At 45.3% G+C, this 24,526-nt stretch overlaps 2 protein-coding genes across 5 annotated transcripts in view; one reads left to right on the top strand and one right to left on the bottom strand.

The window, feature by feature from the left end:
* The window catches only part of LOC146783434 (uncharacterized), a 477,699-nt gene that overhangs the window by 406,648 nt on the left and 46,525 nt on the right, over positions 1-24,526 (bottom strand). The gene's annotated exons all lie outside the window — the stretch shown is intronic.
* DDT (D-dopachrome tautomerase) lies at positions 10,595-24,307 on the top strand. The gene is made up of 3 exons (XM_085632781.1): positions 10,595-10,805; positions 15,006-15,181; positions 23,201-24,307. Exons 1-3 carry the CDS (start codon positions 10,698-10,700, stop codon positions 23,271-23,273), a joined length of 357 nt encoding a protein of 118 aa, XP_085488907.1. The 5' UTR covers positions 10,595-10,697; the 3' UTR covers positions 23,274-24,307.

The following is a 24,526-nucleotide window of genomic DNA, read 5'->3' on the forward strand; positions in this document are numbered from 1 at the left end:
GAAATAATTTAATTATAATGAATTAATTCATGTTTTATTTATTTATTGTTATTGATAATTAATTTACTGTTAATTATTAATTGGTAATTTAAAATGTTATCAATTATAATAATGTTTTAATTTTTATTTATTGTTATTTTTAATTAATTTATTGTTAATTTTTTATTAATGGGTAATTCATTTTTATTAATTGATTAATTTACCATTAAATTATTTGTGTTGTTGTTTATGGGTAGTGGGTTGTGTGTTTATGGGGGAATAGGGTGGGAAGTAATTTAATGTTATTTAAGTAAATATTAATTTAATTTTAGTGGTATTTCAAAAATTATTTAATTAATAAGTATGGTAATTTAACCCCTACGCTATCCTACATTTTTCACACTGTTACATTCACTGGAGTAGGAGTATTAGTTTTAACCTCTACGCTATCCAACACTTTTCCTACTGTTGCACTCACTAGAGTGGGGATAGTAATTTCTACCCTTACGCTATCCAACACTTTCCCTACTGTTGCACTCCCTGGAGTGGGAATAGTAATTTTAACCCCTACGCTATCCAACACTTTTCCTACTGTTGCACTCTCTGGAGTGGGAATAGTAATTTTAACCCCTACGCTATCCAACACTTTTCCTACTGTTGCACTCACTGGAGTGGGAATAATAATTTTTACCCCTACGCTATCCAACATTTTCCCTACTGTTGCACTCCCTGGGGTGGGAATAGAAATTGTTTCCCCTACGCTATCCAACACTTTCCCTAATGTTACACTCCCTGGAATGGGAATAGTAATTTTTACCCCTACGCTTTCCAACACTTTCCCTACTGTTGCACTCCCTGGAGTGGGAATAGTAATTTTAACCCCTATGCTATCCAACACTTTTCCTACTGTTGGACTCACTGGAGTGGGAATAGTAATTTTTACCCCTACGCTATCCAACACTTTCCCTACTGTTGCACTCTCTGGAGTGGGAATAGTAATTTTAACCCCTACGCTATCCAACACTTTTCCTACTGTTGCACTCACTGGAGTGGGAATGTAATTTTTACCCCTACGCTATGCAAAACTTTCCCTACTGTTGCACTCCCTGGGGTGGGAATAGTAATTTTTACCCCTACGCTATCCAACACTTTCCCTACTGTTGCACTCACTGGAGTGGGAATAGTAATTTTTACTCCTACGCTATCCAACACTTTCCCTACTATATCACTCACTGGGGTGGGAATAGTAATTGTTTCCCCTATGCTTTCCAACATTTTCCCTACTTTTGCACTGTTCGAAGTTGGAATAGTAATTTTATTACCTCCGCTATCTAATAATTTGTGTATTATTTTAGTTAATGTAGTATATAATTAATATTTAAAAGATTAACAATATTTTTAATTATTTTAATTTGTTATATATATTTATTTAATTTGTATTTATATTATTGTTTTATGTGTATAGATGTATGTATAATCTATATGATATTAAAAAAAATATGTTATTGAAATAATTATTTAAAATTATTAGTAAGTATATATATTGTATATTATGGTGCCGATTCCGATCCTGTAAAAAGGCCCTACGAATCGTCGTACGGAGCGTTTTCTCCGTACGACTCGTACCCGGTAAACTGTCCGTACAACCTAGGAAGTATGATTCGTACAGAAAGCCTATTTCCGTACGAATCGTACAAAAGACTGTACGGGTAAAACAAAACTACGAATCTGATCCGGAACAGCCTGTACGCGACGTCCGTACGTATGTAAGCAGCGTTTTACGGCCCAGCAAGTACGATCCGTCCCTACGGCACTCCGTACGGCTCTTTTTTTACAGGAGCCAATAACAGCCGTAAAAGCTGAGTCGCCAGCGGTACGATTCGTACAGGCCACCCCCACCCGCGTATGTACGCACCGTACCCCCCCCCGTATGTACGCACCGTACCCCCAGTGCGTACGCGCTGGTTACGGTGCGTACATACAGGGGGGGTACGGTGCGTACATACGGGGGGTACGGTGCGTATATACGGGGGGGTACGGTGCATACATACGGGGGGTACGGTGTGTACATACGGGGGTACGGTGCGTACATACGGGGGTACGGTGCAAAAATATTGTTGCACTCACTAGAGTGGGAATAGTAATTTCTACCCTTACGCTATCCAACACTTTCCCTACTGTTGCACTCCCTGGAGTGGGAATAGTAATTTTAACCCCTACGCTATCCAACACTTTTCCTACTGTTGCACTCTCTGGAGTGGGAATAGTAATTTTAACCCCTACGCTATCCAACACTTTTCCTACTGTTGCACTCACTGGAGTGGGAATAATAATTTTTACCCCTACGCTATCCAACATTTTCCCTACTGTTGCACTCCCTGGGGTGGGAATAGAAATTGTTTCCCCTACGCTATCCAACACTTTCCCTAATGTTACACTCCCTGGAATGGGAATAGTAATTTTTACCCCTACGCTTTCCAACACTTTCCCTACTGTTGCACTCCCTGGAGTGGGAATAGTAATTTTAACCCCTATGCTATCCAACACTTTTCCTACTGTTGCACTCACTGGAGTGGGAATAGTAATTTTTACCCCTACGCTATCCAACACTTTCCCTACTGTTGCACTCTCTGGAGTGGGAATAGTAATTTTAACCCCTACGCTATCCAACACTTTTCCTACTGTTGCACTCACTGGAGTGGGAATGTAATTTTTACCCCTACGCTATGCAAAACTTTCCCTACTGTTGCACTCCCTGGGGTGGGAATAGTAATTTTTACCCCTACGCTATCCAACACTTTCCCTACTGTTGCACTCACTGGAGTGGGAATAGTAATTTTTACTCCTACGCTATCCAACACTTTCCCTACTATATCACTCACTGGGGTGGGAATAGTAATTGTTTCCCCTATGCTTTCCAACATTTTCCCTACTTTTGCACTGTTCGAAGTTGGAATAGTAATTTTATTACCTCCGCTATCGAATAATTTGTGTATTATTTTAGTTAATGTAGTATATAATTAATATTTAAAAGATTAACAATATTTTTAATTATTTTAATTTGTTATATATATTTATTTAATTTGTATTTATATTATTGTTTTATGTGTATAGATGTATGTATAATCTATATGATATTAAAAAAAATATGTTATTGAAATAATTATTTAAAATTATTAGTAAGTATATATATTGTATATTTACATTTACATTTACATATATTATGGTGCCGATTCCGATCCTGTAAAAAGGCCCTACGAATCGTCGTACGGAGCGTTTTCTCCGTACGACTCGTACCCGGTAAACTGTCCGTACAACCTAGGAAGTATGATTCGTACAGAAAGCCTATTTCCGTACGAATCGTACAAAAGACTGTACGGGTAAAACAAAACTACGAATCTGATCCGGAACAGCCTGTACGCGACGTCCGTACGTATGTAAGCAGCGTTTTACGGCCCAGCAAGTACGATCCGTCCCTACGGCACTCCGTACGGCTCTTTTTTTACAGGAGCCAATAACAGCCGTAAAAGCTGAGTCGCCAGCGGTACGATTCGTACAGGCCACCCCCACCCGCGTATGTACGCACCGTACCCCCCCCCGTATGTACGCACCGTACCCCCAGTGCGTACGCGCTGGTTACGGTGCGTACATACAGGGGGGGTACGGTGCGTACATACGGGGGGTACGGTGCGTATATACGGGGGGGTACGGTGCATACATACGGGGGGTACGGTGTGTACATACGGGGGTACGGTGCGTACATACGGGGGTACGGTGCCTACATACGGGGGGGTGGGGGGGCCTGTACGACTCGTACCCCGGGAACAACTTTTCCCGGGCTACGAGTCGTACAAACTTTGCTTCGTAGGGGGTAGATTCGGGACGTTTTCCGTACGATTCGTAAATCGGATAGCCGGTCCGGATCGTACTTGTACGCTCGGACTGTATTTTTACGAATCGTACGGAACAGTGTCCGGGTACGTCTCGTACAAGTTTTCCCGCTCCGATTCGTACGGATCGGGCCGATCCGTATGTACTTTTTCCCGTACGAATCGTAGTTCACAATTCGGACGTGACTTGTACGATTCGTACGGAAAAAAATACGGATACGAGTCGTACGGAAAAAAAATTTAACGGATCGGAATCGGCACCTAAATGTACATGTTTAATTTATTTTAACTTTATATATATGAATTCTAATTTTTAAACATTTTTTAAAAATTTACTGTTTATTTTAATTATATGTATTATTTACTTTATTTTTTAAATTAAATAAAAAACGATATTTTTAACAACAATATTTTTTACATCAATATTTTTTTTCTCGATATTCTTGACTTCGATATTCTTGCTGCAATATTTTTGTAGGTCAATATTCTGACCTTCGATATTTTGTCAGTGATTCATGCTGCGCATGCATTGATGCAGCCAGTCAAGGTTTGCCAGGCAGGGCCGGCTCTTTGGCGGTGCGATCGGTGCGACCGCACCCGGGTGTTCACTAGGGGTGGGTGCGACAATTTGTGAAAATGTGTATTCTCAGTTTAAAAGCACCTGCTACCTCGTTCATGGCCTCCAGCAACTTTCAGACATCAATTAAATGCCAAGAGAAATCTGTGATTAATCGTCTTCCTGGAAAGAGACCGGAGGTTTGTCTAGTGGACATTTTTACTCATCTTAAGGTAGCGCAGAGGGTTAAAATGCCAGCTGCTAAGAATGTGTACAAGGCAGATAACGAAGTGCATATAATGGAACTAAGTCAGTGGGTTGCTGCTTCTGTAAGAGAGCTCCTTTTGTTACTTGTAGTTTATAAGTCAAAATCCTAATATAGAACATTGACCTATTAACTGTCACCCTAAAGCTGCAAACTGCAAGGTATATGTTCGAGCTATATGTTTTTTAGCCCAGTCTTTCATTATCCAAATCTTGTGAAAAGGGTTCAATTGGGTAGAAAACAATTCTTATTATGAAAGAGAACCCTTAACAAAGATGTTGCGGTTTATATTCTGAATTTGTGACTTTCATGGATAAGAACTTTAACTATATTGCCTACCAGTATCGATGACATGCCACTCCTACACTACACCTTGTAAAACTGTCTGATATAACATTTCCTATACACTGATTTACACACATATGATTGTCTCTGTTCAATGTGCGTGCGGTATAAAGTGCTCTGACACCTTACACCGGTATGAGTGGCGCTATGAAACTAAATGAATCTGAGAGACAGTGTTTATGGAGACTTGAGAGGCACTGTTAAACGGTGCTGGTGAGGGAATCTTTCGGAGAGGTGGTCATGGGGGGGGGCGCCAACAGACACTGTCACACAGGGCGCCACCAGCGCTAAAGCCTGCCCTGTTGCCAGGTGGAGGATGTCACAGCCCTGAGGGCAGTGACATCATCACCCTGGCAAAGCCCGATGAGGACATTCTCCAAAATTAGATGGGGGCATCACTTATAAAGTCAACTCTGGGTGCGTCAGGTTTAAACCCTGATGTGCCCTGGGCTGACTATCAGTGATGCCTCCCTGCCATGCTTCTTCCTCCTGCCATCACTGCTGGGGCTCGGGAACCTCCTTACTGAATGTTTGGGTGTGTGTTTGATTATGGGTATGTTTCTGCATGTGTGTGCTGTGAATGGGTTAATTTATATGAGGAGGAAGTGGCAACCCCTTCCCTAGAAGACAATATTGTTGAGGCCCTGGACACCTCGGTCCAGGAGTCGGTCAACAAGGCCCTGGAGAAAGCAGTCCCGGGGACTGTGCAGCAGGCACTAGCTACTGCATTGAAACCAATAACAAAACAACTTGAAAAATTCGCGAAACGTCATGGTTTCACTGCTCCGGCAGACCCTCCAAGGACGCTCCCCAGCCTAAAACCTGGCCTCATTCTTCCACATACTCTTCACTCCCTTCCCCCCCGACACCGACAAATCTAAGGCCCCAGACACTGACACAGACCCGGATACTACGGGAACCGACACCCCGGACGAGTCACCGCCTTAGAAAAGAACCAAGAAGTCAAAAAATTTGGAAACACCTCAAGCTATTCCCACTCCCTTCACGTTTAACCCTGCTGACATAGTTCATCCCAGGTCGTCCGATTGGTTATTTACCCCTGAGGTTGCTGCGTACCTGCAAGAAAACTTTCGCAAAAGCTTTGACAATGAGGTGCGGAACAGACTGCGCTCAGAGTGTCCTAGACCGGATATTTCTGAAAAGGTGGCCGAAACCCCAGATATAGACTCCAACCTTCTTTAAAAAGTTTGCGAAAGACCCCAAGATGGATCTTGATCGCGCCTGGCGTGGGTGCCAGGATAAGCTCTTGGATGTGGTCGGCCCTCTTGCTAAGATCCTGGAAATAGCTTTAGAAGGGCAGGAATCTGGGGCTACAGTGGATCCCCATGTCCTGGCGGGTTGGACACAGCGGGCCATATGTCTCTTGGGTAACGCCAACTGCGCCATCTCCACTGAGCGGCGCAAATCAATCCTCATGCGCATGGACTCCAATCTCACGGAATTGGCTGCAGCAGAACCTGGTCCCCTGGTGGACGGGAACCTGTTCGGGGACCGTTTCATGAAAGACGTAGCCAAGTATGTGGGCACCTTCACAACTCTTGATAAAGCGCAGTCAGGCATTAAAACAGTCTTTCAGGCTGGTGTTTTCAATAGGGCCGGACGAGGCCAAGGACGCTCGTTTGGCCGACAGTTCTCCCAAGGTCCTCTGAGAGGAGACTTCGGTCGAGGCATGGGAGAATGGGAATCCACCCGTGGCAATACCTTTCACCCCACCAGGCAGCGCTTCAACAAAAGGCGCTTCAACAGAGGGTCCTACCGTGGAGGCTTCCAAAACCCTGAATCTTCAGGTAAGTGCTCCAGACAAATTCATACTACCACTGGGGGGTCGTACTCATTTTTTCTATCACAATTGGGTTCAACTATCTCAGGATGCTTGGGTATTGCAAACAATTCAGGGTTTTCACCTCGATTTCTTTCAGACCCCTTCTCAGGACAGGCAACCCCGACAGCTTTCTTTTCCCAACTAGATTGCGATTTTATAGATTCCGAACTCGACGAATTGCTGCAGAAACACGTGATAGTGTATTGCAATGAGGGCCCTCGCGGTTTCTGCAGCAATATTTTTCTGGTGCAGAAGAAAGGCGGAGGTCACAGGTTGGTACTCAATTTAAAGGATTTTAATCATTACATGACCTACAAACACTTCAAGATTGAGGGCATCCATATTTTGGCGGATCTCCTGAAACAAGGGGACTGGCTGGTCGGTCTGGACCTGAAGGACGCCTATCTCTCTATTCCCATTTGTCCTCCCCATGGCCAGTTCCTGCAATTTCAATGGCGGACCTGATGGTACGAATATTTAGTCCTTCCTTTCGGACTTTGCTCAGGCACCGTGGTGTTTCACCAAGGTGCTGAAGCCAGTGGTAGCGTATCTCCGGGAACAAGGAGTTTGCATGATAGTTTACCTGGACGACATTCTTATCATGGCGCAGTCTCCCATTTTGGCGGTTCAGCATTTGCGCATGACCATTGCTACATTACAAAACCTGGGGTTCGTGATCAACGAGTCCAAGTCGGTTTTGTGTCCTTCCCAGACAATAGATTTCTTAGGCTACGTCATCAATTCACAAACGGCTCAGTTGAGTCTTCCACGCTCCAAACTTTGGGATATCAAGAAGGAGCTGCGCTCCCTGTTATCCAAACAGATGGTCTCACTCAGAGTGATTGCCAGGATAGTGGGCCTTCTAGCATCTTCCATTCAGGTGATTTTTCCAGGGCCCCTCCATTATTGTGCCCTTCAGAGGCTAAAGATTCAGCACCTGCAGAAGGGCCTCTCTTACACAGACCTAGTACCTCTTTCCCAAGAAGTACGGGAGGAGATCCAGTGGTGGCTTGCCCACGTGGAGGCATGGAACGGCAGGGCCATTTTCTGCTCCCTGCCAGAGGTCGTCATAGAGTCCGACACCAGCCGTTGGGGCTGGGGAGCTCGCTGCGGAGATATTTCCACAGGAGAGCGTTGGTCCCTACGCGAACTAGACCTCCATATCAATTGCCTAGAACTTCTTGCGGGGTCGTTCGCGTTCAGGACTCTGGCACCCAAACAAGTCTCGTGTTGCATCCTCTTGCGGATGGACAACATACCAGCGGTTCAATACATCAACAAGCTGAGAGGTCAATAGCGAAGGACTTTTGGCATTATTGCCTGAATCATCAGATCCCGGTCATAGCAAATACATCCCGGGCCAGTCGAATGTAGTGGCGGACTGGAACTCCTGACATCTCAAGGATTACAGCGATTGGCAACTCCAACCCCAGATAGTGCAGTGGCTGCAGGCGATCTGGGGACGTTGCGAGATCGACCTGTTTGCCTTCCGACTGAATCGTCAAATGAACAAGTTTTTCAGATGGAGGCCGGATCCGTTGGCTCTGGCGACAGATGCTTTTTCCCAGGATTGGTCCCTGAAACTGAATTATGCCTTCCCCCTTCATTCTGATTCCCCGGGTGTTCACACAGATAATGCGCCAGAAGGCGGAGGTGATCCTAGTGACTCCTCTGTGGAAGTCGCAGCCTTGGTTCCCAATACTGCTGGAGGCGAGCTGCGACTCCCTCAGGATGATTCCGTGGTCCTCAACTATGCTCTAGGGCCCTCATGGAGAGATTCACCCGATGGTACGATCGGGGCAGCTGTCCCTGATGGCCTGGAGACTTTCCGGCAACATTGGCAAATGCCAGGATTTTCGGAACAAGCTTCAGATTTTATCAACCAAGCTTGGGCCCCCTCAACCAAGAAAAGGTATTCTTCAGCCTAGAAATGTTGGGTTCGTTGGTGCGTGGAACAACACGTGGATCCCGTGGGGGCAGACTTACCCTATGTTATACATTTTTTGTCCAAAAAGGCTTCTGAGGGGTTGGCATATCCTTCTATCAACAACTTCCGTTTGGCCATTTCGGCTGGTCATTCCCAAATTGAGGTCAAACCAATAGGGATGCATCCATTAGTAAACTCTTGAAAGGCATTAGAGTAGCAAATCCGCCCAAGCTGAAGTATTCTTCCTTGTGGGATGTCTCGCTAGTTCTTTCTTTATTCAATCAATGGCCACAGAACAATATGCTGACAAGGAAACAACTTTCATCCAAATTAGCCATACTGTTATGTCTGTCCGCATGTAGACGTTCTTCGGATGTTAAAGCTCTAGATATTACAGTAGAGTATTTACCCCTGAAGGGGTTTCTTTTAACATCACTTCTAGGACAAAAACTATGTCACATAATGTGGATTATCATGCCTTTCCTGGTAATACCAAGCTCAGTGTAGTTCAATGTCTCAAGGCTTACGAAGAATGTACCAGGTTCATTCGGCCTGAGGGTGTGGTGCAATTATTAATCGCTTTGCAAAGACCTTACAGACCTGTTACTGCGACTACCATAGCCAGATGGTTAAAATCTGTAATGCAAGAAGCAGGTATTGATACCCAAGTATTTGGGGCACAATCTGTTTGGGGCGCCATGGCCTCTAAGACGTTCATGTTGGGTTCTACTATTCAGGAAATCATGCATTCTGCCGATTGGTCTTCTGAGTCTACCTTTAAACAGTTTTATTATAAACCGGTGGTATTTGATCAGCGTTAAACTAGCATAATACAAAGCCTCTGGTCCTGTAATAGAATAAAAAATTAGCTAGCATTTGCGCCAAGAATTTTCAATTCTATTAAGGACACGGAGGCGAGGATTATCCCACCCGGTTATTACAGTATTGTAATTTTTACCCACCCATCTGTATTTATATTCTGGTTACGTAGAAGTTACGGGTTTTTCTGTCTCTCATTCTTCCAGGTTCAGAGAAGAAGATGGATTAAGTGTAATTCTGGTTAATAAGATGTACTCCCAGCTGGACTGGTTCTTCCACGTTGGAGGATATTATTTGGCCTTCAGTTATGTTTGTTGGACTTTTACGTTTCGTAGCAAAGAAAGAGGATGATTTCCGGTGATGGTGGCTCTTATGGGGCCTTACAGGATGTGATGTGTTACATGTGCATCATGGGAAATGTCGTTTGTTCACATAATACAAAGTTTTTCATTGGCTGCTGTGAGTGGCAATAAATAGAAAGAGAAGCATAATCCGTGTCCTTAATAGAATTGAAAATTCTAGCTAATTTTTTATTCTTCACCAACTAGTTGAGTTTACTTGTGCTGGAGTCCTCTTCGCGCACAGTCAGTCACACAAGTGGACTCCGCTCTGACACCTTCGGGTAAAGTCCACGCTGCATAAAAATGCATTAAATAAAATAACTAAAATAACACGCGACTAGCGGTATTGTTGTATTTTTACACTTTACAAATACTTCCATAAGGTTTGCCAGAGCTCCAGTGCCGTGGAAATTGACGGGTTTTAATTTCACTTTCCAAATCTGGCGCCAGTGGTTGAAATGAGATCAGTGATCACGCCAACAGTTTCTCTCGTGATGTTGAAACAAAACTTTCACTCTTTGACGTACAACTTCAGGAAATTCAGAGCAAACGCCAAGGTCAGTGTACGGCCCCTTTAAGAGCACCGAGAGGCGGTTCCCGGCCATCCAATGGCGAGCCTCGTTTGACCCTCCATTCACAGTGAAACGGAGTGTACAAAGGTACTCTGCAGTTATTTTGTTTCAGTTCCCACCGGCTTTGCTCCTACATCCGCGGACACACGGCGACGCAGAGATGCCCTTCCTGGAGCTAGACACCAACCTCCCGGCCTCGAAGCTGCCCGAAGGCCTCGCAAACAAGCTGAGCTCGGCGGCTGCCAAGATCCTGGACAAGCCTGAGGCGGTGAGGCCGGGGTACAGTACACTTGACACGCCAGAAGCCGAGACGACGCCTCACATATGACTCGGGAGCTGACACGGCAACAGCCCCATTAACCCAAGAGCTGAAGGAAACCACCCTTACCTGCCAGAGATAAAGCTTCCCAGCCGCCTCCCCAGCGCTGAGCCCAAGAAAGCGGCACACAGACCAATTGGATGAGAGCACTGGTTCTACTTACAACCCAGTGCCGAGTGACATCGCCACATAGTACAAGCTTCCTTCCCAGAGCTGAGCCTTATAATCAGTCTCACAGACCATCAGCTCCCCACACGCCCTACAGTTGGAAGAGACGGCACTGGCTCTCCACACACCCTACAGTTGGAAGAGACCGCGCTGGCTCTCCACACACCCTAGAGTTGGAAGAGACAGCACTGGCTCCCCACACACCCTAGCGTTGGAAGAGACCGCATTGGCTCCCCACACACCGCATTGGCTCCCCACACACCCTAGCGTTGGAAGAGACCGCACTGGCTCCCCACACACCCTAGCGTTGGAAGAGACTGCATTGGCTCCCCACACACAGCATTGGCTCCCCACACACCCTAGAGTTGGAAGAGACAGCACTGGCTCTCCACACAGCACTGGCTCCCCACACACCCTAGAGTTGGAAGAGACAGCACTGGCTCCCCACACACCCTAGTGTTGGAAGAGACAGCACTGGCTCCCCACACACCCTAGTGTTGGACACACACCCTAGTGTTGGAAGAGACAGCATTGGCTCCCCACACACCCTAGATTTGGAAGAGACAGCACTGGCTCCCCACACACCCTAGAGTTGGGAGTGACAGCACTGGCTCCCCACACGCACAACTGGCTCCCCACACACCCTAGAGTTGGAAGAGACAGCACTGGCTCTCCACACAGCACTGGCTCCCCACACACCCTAGAGTTGGAAGAGACAGCACTGGCTCTCCACACAGCACTGGCTCCCCACACACCCTAGAGTTGGAAGAGACAGCACTGGCTCTCCACACAGCACTGGCTCCCCACACACCCTAGAGTTGGAAGAGACAGCACTGGCTCTCCACACAGCACTGGCTCCCCACACACCCTAGAGTTGGAAGAGACAGCACTGGCTCTCCACACAGCACTGGCTCCCCACACACCCTAGAGTTGGAAGAGACAGCACTGGCTCTCCACACAGCACTGGCTCCCCACACACCCTAGAGTTGGAAGAGACAGCACTGGCTCTCCACACAGCACTGGCTCCCCACACACCCTAGAGTTGGAAGAGACAGCACTGGCTCTCCACACAGCACTGGCTCCCCACACACCCTAGAGTTGGAAGAGACAGCACTGGCTCTCCACACAGCACTGGCTCCCCACACACCCTAGAGTTGGAAGAGACAGCACTGGCTCTCCACACAGCACTGGCTCCCCACACACCCTAGAGTTGGAAGAGTCAGCACTGGCTCTCCACACAGAACTGGCTCCCCACACCCTAGAGTTGGAAGACACTGCACTAGCTCCCCACACACAGCACGGGCTCTCCACACACCCTAGAGTTGGAAGAGACGGCACAGGGTCCCCACACACCCCAAGTACTAAGAAGGGCATCATTAATCTTCTCACTCCCGCAGTGTTTTAAATGGGCTGGTACCCAGTACTTGCTCTGCTTTGATTTGAGGGAGAGTAACAGCACTGCTCAGCACACACTGGTGCTATACATTTAATAGGATTACCAGCACTTCTCAGGAGCAGACGGGTATTCTAGTGAGTACTCGCACTTCTAGATTTCCATTAAAAACAATGTCCTGCATGAACCTCTCTCCCCCCCCCCCCCCCCCCCAAAAAAAAACTGGACGAGACCGCAGCAGCAACCCGATACGACTACTGGAACCGCACAGCCCCGAAGCACATCCTACAAATATTCCGGCATTTTTATATAGCGCGAAAATTAGCCAAACCTGTTAGAACGCGTTGCAATAAAACCGGTTTCATTACAAGAAATACAACGTTACAGTTGCTGGTTACTATCATTACAAAAGGCACAGTGGCAGGTCAAAACATAGGGATACTTGCTTCTGTCGGTCATTACAAAAGCATACATTATATACAGTTTATTATAAGGGGAACTAGGAGGTGAAGATTGTTGCAGAAGGATAAGGTAAGACTGGAGTGGTGCAGGTGGATTCCGTTTTGGAGACGGTACATAATCTTGGCTAAGGGGACAACTGGCCAAAATGTCTTTGTAGAAAATGGGCTTTCCAGCACCGCTTTGCAGATCGGCAGTGATGGTGGTACAGTTCCAGGAGTAAGAAGTTCAATATTCTAGTCGCACTACCTGTGCAAGTATGCTATAAGTTGTTCTTTGTAAAGGTAGGAAGCTTCAACAACAATGCTTCTGCATAGTGGAGTGGTGCCTCCACAAAGCTTCATTGTCTTTGCTAGGTAGTGAGGAGTGGATTTGCAACGCCTTGTGGGTGATACAGGCCCCAGTTCAGCCAACGCAGCTGGGCCTAGAAAGAGGCTCACACACAGTACTAGCTCCTCCCAGCGGAGCTTAACGGCCGTAACCTCCTCCCCACATCTCAGCCTTGAGGATCTGACACCCAACCACCCCAAAACTGAGATCTCCGCCTTTGGCCACGCACACAGAACCAGACCTCCATGCACACAGAACCAGACCTCCATGCACACAGAACCAGACCTCCATACACCCAGAACCAGACCTCCATACATACAGAACCAGCTGTCCACACCCCCACAGAGCTGAGCCTTCCGATATACACACACACTCACAGCCCATAACAGAATTAGCCACACATATTGTACCAGCTCCCCCATATCCACAGAGCAGGTTTTGAGGAGCGCGAGCTCCCCATACCCTTTGGAGCCAAGTTTACAAACACACTGCACCAGCTGCGCACAACAGAGCTGCGCCTTTAAAGAGATTGCACTAGCTCCTTGCAGCCACAAAGCTCAACCATGTAGAGAGCATCAGCATTTCACAGCCTCAGAGCGGAGCATAGAAAAGCACAGTACCAGCTCCTCACAAATACAGGTCAGAGACTAGGGACCACGCCAGGCAATTTACACTAAACAGACGTCTTACTGAAGTGCCAACTTTCCAAGGCCACGCTGTTTCTGATTACCAACCTCTTAAGTGCTTACCTTTGAACTTTAGGAATCTTAAACCTACATTTAAGGATGATTCACTTGTGTTTATCTACAATTGTAATTGTTCCTTGTTTTGTGCTGTGTATCCTTTATAGTTTTAATTAACTAAAATAAAGATTTTTTTTATTTTAATTAACACCAGCTCCTCACTCCACCGCCCCCCCCCCCCCAATAGTTGAGCCTAGAGAGCGACCACACCAGCTAGATAGTCTTCATCCCAACTCGTGCCTCTTCTTTCAGGACTCTACACTCTATCTCAGTATTGCGGGTTCTTCTTTATCCTAGCCTCCCGCACAAATTAAGCACTGGTTCTCATAGAATCATATCCGAGACAGGCATCACACTCAGATGTGCGCAGCGTCAGTGGGAACCAGATGGCTCCAGTTTGCAGCTAGCTCCAGGGGCATATGGAGCAGGACATGTGCCAAAGCCTGCAGGTGACAAACTGTCCTGCTCCCACTTTGAGTCTGCTGTACTGATCTGGGAATATGGCGTGGGAAGCTGAATCCCTTATCTCTCAACCCCTTAGTAGCCGATACTACACACAGTACCAGTTCCTCACACTCTCAAAACTAGACCTAGAGAAAGAAACTGCATGCTACCCACTACCACCAAGTTCTCTCTACCCCCAAACTATTGCTATCCGAGCTGGGTTTAGATGCCCACAGAGCAAGGGCCTGGCTTTGCAAAGCAAAAGGCCTCTGCACAGCTGGACAAAGCATCCCAATGCATTCACCTTCTAAGCGAGAAAGACTGTACCCACCCAAACCTGCAGGGCTGAGCCAAGAGAGACAGAATCGGGACTCCACACCACCATACCAGAAACTGTCCCTCCATGCCTTTACTTTAGATCTGAGCTGAAAGAAACACAGTACCAGCCTTGAAAGTTCCTCACCGCCTACCAGATCACACACCACTACTGTTCGGTCTTGGACATGCCCACCAGGCCCTTGCTAAGCTTCTCAAGTCTGTCATCGAGGGGTCCATCCACTGGGAAAGCTAACCATTGCCTCTTTCTAATCGTACGATTTGTTTCTTTTCCAGAAAGTGAATGTGACCCTGAAGAGTGATCTGACAATGCTGATTGGCGGTTCATCTGCACCATGCGTACAGCTGGCCATCACTTCCATCGCCGTGGTGGGGACAGCAGAGCAGAACAAGGAGCACAGTGCCCGCTTCTTCCAGTTCCTCACCCAGGAGCTCGGGCTCCCCACTGACCGGTATGAGATGCCATTACTTTATATAGGGCAGGGGCCAGTGCGCTGCTTATCAACTTGGCCTTCAGTGCACCAATTAGTGTTGGTTTTGCATGCTAATGGCAACCGCCAAAGCAGTTTAGACTACACCATATTTATGACCTCTTTCTCTTCGAATCTTTAAAAGTGCCAGTTGTACATCTGGCTCACCAATGGCACCAAATGTATTTAACACAACTGTTTTCTCGAGATGTCAAACAATTGTGGGAAATGCAGTTGGTAATTGCTATGAAAACTTAAATCCCTTTGTGACCAGCATGTGTCTCAATGCAAAAAGTAAAAACCTAATTAAAGTCAGTTAATAATACTTAATTCGGTAATTCAAAACCACACAGTCAGCCATTAAAACAAAGTATGTTAGTAGAAAAATACAAATGTATAAATGCGGTTTTGAGGAAATTAAGAATTGACCTCTGAGAGTGCGTTATCTTTTGAATTTTGGACATTAAACGGAACTGGCTTTGGGTTTTGCCGGTGAACGCACCACCTGACTAAGGGACAGATCCCGGAAGGACCTGACTTTGTTTGTTTAAATGTATAAATACGAATACAATCGTCCATAAAAACATATTGCAGTACATTTATTAAGACGGTAAAATAACAGCAAATTATTTAAAAAGCCCCTTGGTCATTAAATAGCTTTTTCCTAAGTCTAAGGGCACCAGAAAAGAAACTTGCGACAACAAACCAAAGGGAAAGAGCATTTGTATATACAGCAAAGCTGGTTTCACTTCTGCAAACTGATGGTTTCTAAACAAGGAAATAATAAAGCTGTTGGGGAATAATAAGAATCAAAGAAGAATATGAAATTCACGGGGTCTTGCTCAGGAAAAATTGTCGCAGGGACACGGTTTCAAATCATCCAGCTTGCAAAACCCTTTTGGAACAGCTAAAAACAAATGTATTATGTAAAACCTGAACCTTGTCACTAGAAAACAAGGATGGGCATCATATACAATCTTCCAGTATGGTTTTCTGTGAAAGCATGCTGTCAATAAAATGTATTGTTTCATTGTGGGTTTAAGGAGTTCACTTTCGTCTTTAATACTGCCACAGAGATAGAAACCTATTTTTTTTTTTTAATTCAGCAACTCCCTTGGCCGTAATGGTCTGGTAAATACTTTGTGGCCCACACACTCCCAACATACCCTTGACAAACCTAAGCCAGGGGATATGGAGTGCTCTCTCAAGTGATAGATGAAATTAGGATTTCTGAAGCGCACTACTACCCACGGGTGTCTAGGCGCTGACTTCCAAAGAGAAAGGGGTAGAGAAGACATCAGTGGGGCACAAGAGAAGTGGAAGAGCATACTAAGCTAATCATTAAAAAGCCAAGTTTTAAGCACTTTACGAAAGGAAAGCAGATTTTTTGAGGTTTTGAGAATAAGCGGCATCGTATTCCAGAGTTTGGCAGTTACGACTGCAAAACTCTTGCCTCCCCAGGTAGCTCTATTAAACTTGGGAACAACCAAATTAGCCTGGGAGGCAGATCTTAGATTTCTGGCAGGGACAGAACAATGGAAGAGTTGCATAATAGAAACTGGACCCACAGAATGGAGGGCTTTGAAGGCTATGCACAGGCATTTGAACATAACTCTTTATTTTTTTTAATTTGTTTTGACCGATCGCCAGTGGAGTAACGGGAGAGATTTGGACACCAACTGATGATTTGGCATCCCTAAAAGCAGCCTGGCGGCTGCATTCTGGACAATTTGTAATGTGTCCAAGGCTTTCTTATGGGCAGTCAATAAGAGCCCATTGCAGTAGTCTATTTTAGAAAAGACTAGTGTGGTAATCAGTTTTACATAGGTCCAAAGGGATAAAAGGGAAGACCTTCCTAAGAGATTTGAAGATGAAAAAACAAGACTAGGTGATGGCATTGGCATGACCCACAATGGAGTTTTTTTGTCAAACTGAACTCCCAAATTTTTCACCTTTAGCACAGGAGTGGGGAGTGCACCCATTTCTTGAGGCCACCAACTGGGGGACCAAAATGATGGTTGATTACCAAAAAGCAGCACCTCCAGTTTTGAGTTCACCTTCAAACAGTTGTTAGACATCCAGCTCCCAATCTGTAGCATACAGTTGTGGAAGCATTTAGCTGTATTATCAGCATTCTCTGTGACTTGACACTACAATTTGGGTGTCGTCAGCATAGGAGACAATTGAGAAGCAAAGGCCTTTAATCAGTGAAGCCAGAGGTGCAACGTACAGGTTAAAGGTGGGACTCCGTGATGACCCTTGTGGTACGCCCCAGGGAGGGGTGAAAGAATTGATCTGTGACCGTTGCATTCCACGTACCGCGTTCTGTGTGTAAGAAACGAACTGTGGAGCTTAAGCGCAGTACCTCTAACATGTATCTCGAATAACCAGTTGAAAAAGAGTTGATGGCTGACAGTATCGAATGCTGCCGAGAGATCTAGCAAAATTAGGGCAGCGTTCCCTCCTTTGACTAAAGTTGTACTGATCTATTCTGCGGCTGATCAAGGCTGTCCCAGTGCTAAGTTGGCTTCTAAAGCCAAACTGAGAAGAATCCAGTACATAGTGTTCCTGGATATAGAGAGTACTGACCTATTCTGTGGCTGATCAAGGCTGTCCCAGTGCTAAGTTGGCTTCTAAAGCCAAACTGAGAAGAATCCAGTACATAGTGTTCCTGGATATAGAGAGTACTGACCTATTCTGCGGCTGATCAAGGCTGTCCCAGTGCTAAGTTGGCTTCTAAAGCCAAACTGAGAAGAATCCAGTACATAGTGTTCCTGGATATAGAGAGACCTCAATGTTTAAAACTTTCTCTATCAGTTTGGCTGGAAAGGGAAGTCGAGATATTGGCCTGTAGTTGTTGGGTGTATCAGCCTCCAGAAGAGGTTTTTTTAAGAGCGGAAGGGTTGTCGCGACTTTCCAACTTTTAGGGGAGTAACCAGACAGGAGCATGTGATTAAAAATCCCTAGAAGATGTCCAGGAACTATAACTGATCCCAACTGCAGAACTCTAGGAGGGCATGGGTTGAGAGGTGAGACTGACTTAATTTGCCTCAACAAGTTGGTAACTTGGTCTATTGTAAGGGGGGGGAGAAAGCCGAAAGAATGGGATTATTGGACTGGGAAGGTACCACCACATCGGTCTTTATGATAGTCTTTCCTAATGGCCTTGCCTGCTTTGGGGTCATTATACACTGCTGCCTGAGGGTTGTCAATCGAGCATAGCCCCACAGAGTTGGCACTTGAGGTTAACGCATTAAAGATCAGTTTTCTACCTTGGTTTTGAAAAAGGTAGCAAGTTTGTTGCAGAAAGAGGCATCTGTGTTAAGATTACTGGCTGGAGATGGGTTGCTAAGCTTGACCACAGTTGAGAATAATTCGCTAGGAGTATTCAGAGGAGAGTTAATCTTATTTATAAAGAAATTGGATTTAGTTTTAGTCAGAAGTTTTTTGTACTGTTATAATTTTGCCTTATAGGAGTCTTTATCCTCCAAGCAGTAATTCAGCCTCCATTTTCTCTGATCTTCTGCACGAATGTTTGGTCAGCCTAAGCTCTTCGTTGAACCAGGGTTCAGATGGAATGGTTCTCTTGTTGTTTCCTCGTTTGGCCGGAGCTAAGCTGTTAATAGAATCACTAATCCATTGATGATCCTCCGTTGCTTGATCCAGATTGGGAGATGCTGGCATGATAGAATCATTCAGGGCCCTTGTGAATGTACCTTCTGAAATAAAGTGCCAAGGTCGATGGCTAAACCTAGGCAAGCTCTTGGGCTTTCAGACTGTGGGCCCCCTAGGTTCAGTTGGGACATCACTGCCATATGGTCTGACCAGGTTAACGGTAGAGACTGGGAGACCTGAATGAGAGGTCAGTCTTGGAAAAAATGCCATCCAGGGTAGGGCCGCCAGAATGCGTAGGACCACAAACTAGTTGCGATAACCCTAGAAGAGAAAAGGAGGTAGTAAGATCAAGAGTATCCGGATCCTCCATTTTCTCCAAGTGAAAGTTGAAATTGCCAAGAATAGTGAAGTCAGAGGAGTTCGCTTTTATGTCCCATGGGGACTTGTCCATATCTTGGAAGAGATTTCTATGACCATGGGGGTCTATAAATCAGGGCCCCATTGAAGGAGTACTGATTAGTACAGCCAATTTTAAAGGTCAGGGCTTTGCAACCAGGGTGGGCAAGAGTCAAATCTGACTTTGAAGTTGACTTTAAAGATAATTGCTAGGCCTCCATCTGTTCCCAATACGGTTCAGCTTGGCTATGCATTTTTGAGTACTGTCTGCAGATCTACAATCCTCAATTACACATTTGTTAAGTGAGACAGCGGGACTACACCAACTTCTAAGCCACAACGCGGGTCAGGGCAATACGATCCATGATGTACCCCAATCCTACCTCCCTGTGAACCACAAACTATGTTTAATCTAATTAAAAGATCAATGAATTAGTCATTTAGAAATGGAAGACTTTCTTCTTGGGTATTTTTTAGCCCTGTGGTACATGGTTTTTCCTCATGAGATGACCATAGAGTATGACTGAATCGATAAGTATGGTGTAGTCAGCTGGTGAACTTCACTGAACCGTTCCCATGGCACAACTGGTCTATAATGCAAGACCTGCAACACTTTGTCACGTGCTGCAGTATTCGATTAGTTTGAACTTTGCCTGGGCTGGTATTGTCTCTCAGCTGGGCCCTGGATGTTGCTGCTTTAATAAACAAACACTTTTGAAAGGAGTTTTGTAAAGGAATGTATACTACAACACCCCTTAGCCTGCTTTACAAAGCTGTCACCCTTAGATAGTTTTTTTGTTTTGGTACTGAAAATACATCGCTCATCTAGTGGAGTAATCTGTCTTTACAGATAGTATCTGAAGGGACAGGGCTTGTCAGACCCTTGGATGGGCTGCTGGACCACAGCAATAGTGGTTGAGTTAGTTTGTCACGGCTGTCTTGGAATACATTCTACTATGGCTTGGCAAACTGCCAAGTATAATCCTTTGTGCTTGACTCTTAAAGGAGTGAGGGCAAGCAGTCACAGGCTGCTCATAGAGGTAGTGTCTGGTACAAGAGCTCAGAACTCACCAGTAAACCAACTGACATAATCTCACAAGGAGGTCCAGCTCAGTGCTAATTTCTCATGGAACAAGAGTGCTTTAACCTCACAGCAGAACTAGATACTGCAAAATCAAATGGATTTATCAACGAGCATTTGCAATGCAATAGGTCTCTCATTTATCAAGTTTGAGCTATTGACATTGCAAATGACAATGCCTTTTATCCCAGAGATGAGCACCTGATTTGAGGTCTTTGAGCTCCGCATGAAGGCCCCTTGATGTTTACAATCCCTTGTGTTCGCATTGAAAGGGGGGGGGGGAGAGAGTTATGACCCTTCAGTCGCTTGCTAGATGTTAGCTGTATCTGGGCCTGTGTTGTATTTGTGCTGCGTGCAAAAAAGGCTCGCTTTTCAGCCAGCAATAAGCGGTATTTGGTGCTTCTATGAATGTTTTGTATGCCACTGAGTTAAATAGTAGGGAAGTAACTCTCCTGCTGGGTCGACTATATTGTTCAAAAGACCCCTAAAGTCTCTGTAAGCAAAGCCCCAACAATTTTTCTCATAAGCATAGCACATGTTTGAGCTGAGTTCTCAGCTATATTTCAAACAAAGTAAAGTCTGGGAATAAGTCCTTCCCTAGATGCACCGTGGTGTATGATAGAAGCACTCTTTTTATAGGTGCGTTTGAAACTTACTACTTAAAACCTGTATGTTGCAAAGCAATTTAATAACCCGCATATGAAGTGTGTACCAGCACGTTGCCGTACGCACATGCGCATTAGATTGTCCGATATATTCCGAAATGCGGCTTAAGATCTTTAAAGATCTTGCACTAGTGCATGGAGCACTTCATATGCTTATAATAATTTAAAAGGTAATTCTTACCTCATTTTTGGAAGAAGCATTCACTCCCTGCAGAACCTCCCCCAACAATCTGGGGACAGTATTGAAAAAGGGAAAGTGGGGGAGCGCCATGCACTCGTTATAGGCGCGCCGTGAGTGTGCACATGGGCGTGGCCTGCGGCTCGTGACCCGTGGCCGCGCCTGCAGACTTCGTCGTACTGGAAGGGGTGCTGCGCAGCTAGTGTGGCCCAGGGAGGGGGGCGCCCAAGGCGGGGACACATGGCAGCTGAGTTGGAATTGCTAGCTGCTCTTGCGCTGTATCACGGGGAGCCGTCGCCTGTATTACCGTCATAACCACTCCGCCAAACCCAGACACCTTTCTTCCACGCTGTGCACCAGCTAGGCGCGGAGACATGGAGAATATGAAGCTTGAGTTTCCACCCCTGCCGCGGTTTAAAGAGGACTCGGAGGTAAGACCCCCAGAGGTGCTGCTGCTGATCGGGAGTGTTGTGGGTACTTGTGAATGATGCCAAGGTGTGCTGTGATTGCCAGAGAGGAGCACTTCGGTGCGCGTTGACGGGCCGGCAACGGGAGGCTACCATAGCCTCGGTCATTGACCCCTGTTACGTTTGACACTTTCAGCAGACATTGACGCCTCCTTTGTATAGGTTTAACATGTAGGTACGGGAATGTCCTGGGAGTACTTAAGACTCGTAGGCACTGAGTTATGGTCTTCATATTTCAGAGACCAATTTGAAAAGCTGTCTCCGTGGAGCCGACGGGGGAAGGGAAAGTGAAAGTAACGCTGCATGAGGCTTACGAGGACGGAAGGGGGACAGCTGTGCACACTGCGTGACTGAACGTGTGCATACACAAGCTCCAATCCCCAGCGCATGCCCATCTCCTGTCCCACTTCTGAGGCAAGTCTGCAACAATAGATCTCGCTGGAGACAGCGCTTTCGCGCTGCGTTCGCCAAGCGAGACCTAAGAAGGGTTGTTTTCATAAATTGTGCTTCAACAGTGAGGCTCTACACTCTGCTTTCTTCCTGGAATTCATACTCACTCCTGCTGTGGTCAAAATCCTGCCAGTACCATCCCACTACGTTGCATAGCATGCAAGATTAGGTTTGCATGCCAGTAGCTCAGAAGGTTCTCACAAAATAAATGAGCAACTCCGTTCAATATTTTTTTGTGGTTCTTCAGCAAAAAGTGACAGCAGACTCTTCTGTGTGCATCAGTCTTTTGTCCTTTTAATTTTGACAAGTTTGCACCTGGCTTAATGTAGTAACTTTCTCCCCAATTTCATGCAGATTAAACCAGAAATACCAAAGGTATTCATACATCAACCCTTTTCCCATCCTTGATTTCCACAAATCCTGACCCACCTAAAGTAAAACCAAACATGCCATATTTCTGCTAAATTACATTATAACTTCATAGAGCACTATAGTTATATCCAAATAATAATTATCTTAACATAACTTTCAAATAGCAGGATATCTACAAATGTATCCCTTTAGACACCCTTTTGTAAGCCAAATGCCACAAAAACTACTGAACCGAGTTACTCTAAATCACAAAAGGAGTCGTCTTTGCTCCTGGGTTTGGTGTAACTGCAGTTTTAGACATGACGGAGCTAAAATTCTTATGGGACTTAAAATGGAAAATGCATTTTTTCGTTCTAAACCTCTTCCTTCAAGTCTCAGCCCCATCAACATATCTGCAAGATTACGGAGTGGCAGATCTCAAGCAAATTTGGCAAAAGGCACCAAAGTGATCACAAAGCAAAGTCTTTACTTAACTGTAACTAGAACATTTATATCTTTGGAGAATTAAAATAGATCATTCTGTGCCCAGTTACTATATGGTGGAATTCACAGCCTGGGCTCCTATAACATACAAACTTGAAATATATTGCTACAGGTAATTTACGGTTTTCTTTTGCTTTGCTCCTCACTGAGTTTAGATATTGATGCGTTTGCCTGATTGCTTTGTGCCAGCCTGCGTCAGATCTTAAAATCCTGCAGTTGTATGTGGATATTTAGTAAGCAGTCGCTAGTTTCAGTAGTCCCTTTTATATTGATCAGTTTGTTCTCTCTTTGAAGGATTCTACTTCGATTCTACCCACTGGAACCCTGGCAACTTGGGAAGAATGGAACAGTTGCAACCTTTTTGTGACCTTCCAAGACCACCAGTACGCGCAAGGAAGACGTGTCCAACTTCTGCCTTCTCAACTGTCTACAGCACCGTATGTGATTTGTTCTCACTCTTCGATCAAGATATAACTCTAGCACACTTTCTTAAAGGTTTTTGCTAAGCCTGGATTGTGCCAATCAGTTTTGAAGCCCAACCTTCTAATTCAGAGCCTGATGCGTGCAATTAGGGAGCTGATGGTAGAAGCTATTTAACTTGGAATGCCAAGGTTAGTATCCGCTCCGCAATAGATTGTGGACCATGGTACAGTCATTAACACAATATGCCTAATTTCCCAGCCTCCCCCCTCCTTCGCCTCCTGCTCTCTATTCCTTCCTTTCATCTCTTCCCTACCCTCCTAATCTGCAGTTCCTTATTTGAGTGATAATGTATTACCTGAATGTTTGTTTCACGACCAGAATATATGCTGTACTTGGAAATGGTACCCCTGCCATTTGTTGTGCTTTACAAATGGTATAATAAAGAAGCTTTTGCCCAGAGAATAAAGGTGCAGTGGTGATACATTAGGGCATTGTTTTATAGAACCCAAACTGCTCTTTAGAAGCCTGATGCTGTAGGAATGCTGCTTATGTGGTTTAGCCCCCTCCCCCCCCCCCCCCATTTCAAATTCCGAAAGTATGTTTGTAAGAGGAAAAAAGTTAAAGGTGTATCGTATGTAAAGTTATCCCAGTTGCATGGTTTAATATCTGATATGGATTATGCCTTTATGAAGCAACTCTTCACTCTAGTTATACATATGTAAAGCATTGTTTGAGGTATACAAACATGCCACAAGATAGTACATAGTTTTAAAGAAAAGCAAGCACTGGTTGGATGGCATGTACTAGTCCTAAATTGGTCTACCTCTGCAAAAACTAAGCTGGTCATAAAATTCTTTAGTGGAAATGACGGTGGATGTTTTTGTTAATTGCATTTAACTGTACAATTTAGTACACAATTTGCTGAGAAAAGCGTGTGTAAGTGGACTTGAAACAAAATAAAAGTTATGGTATGGTCAATTAATGTGACTTGTTCTATTTTACAACTGTTTCATGCGGGGTTTTTTTTTCGCTTTACGGTGGAGGTTATTAAGTTTGGCTGAAGACCACTTTGTCCGGTGGACTAGAGTAAATCGGTGGAGTTAGTAAGCTCATGATTGTCATGTAGAGCTGCATTATGGTTATCTTTAATGGACTGCTTTCTGTTAAGACTCACTTGCACTTATCTTTACCTTTGCT

This window comes from Triturus cristatus, chromosome 11 (assembly GCF_964204655.1).
Source record: "Triturus cristatus chromosome 11, aTriCri1.1, whole genome shotgun sequence".
Classification (NCBI taxonomy): Eukaryota; Metazoa; Chordata; class Amphibia; order Caudata; family Salamandridae; genus Triturus; species Triturus cristatus.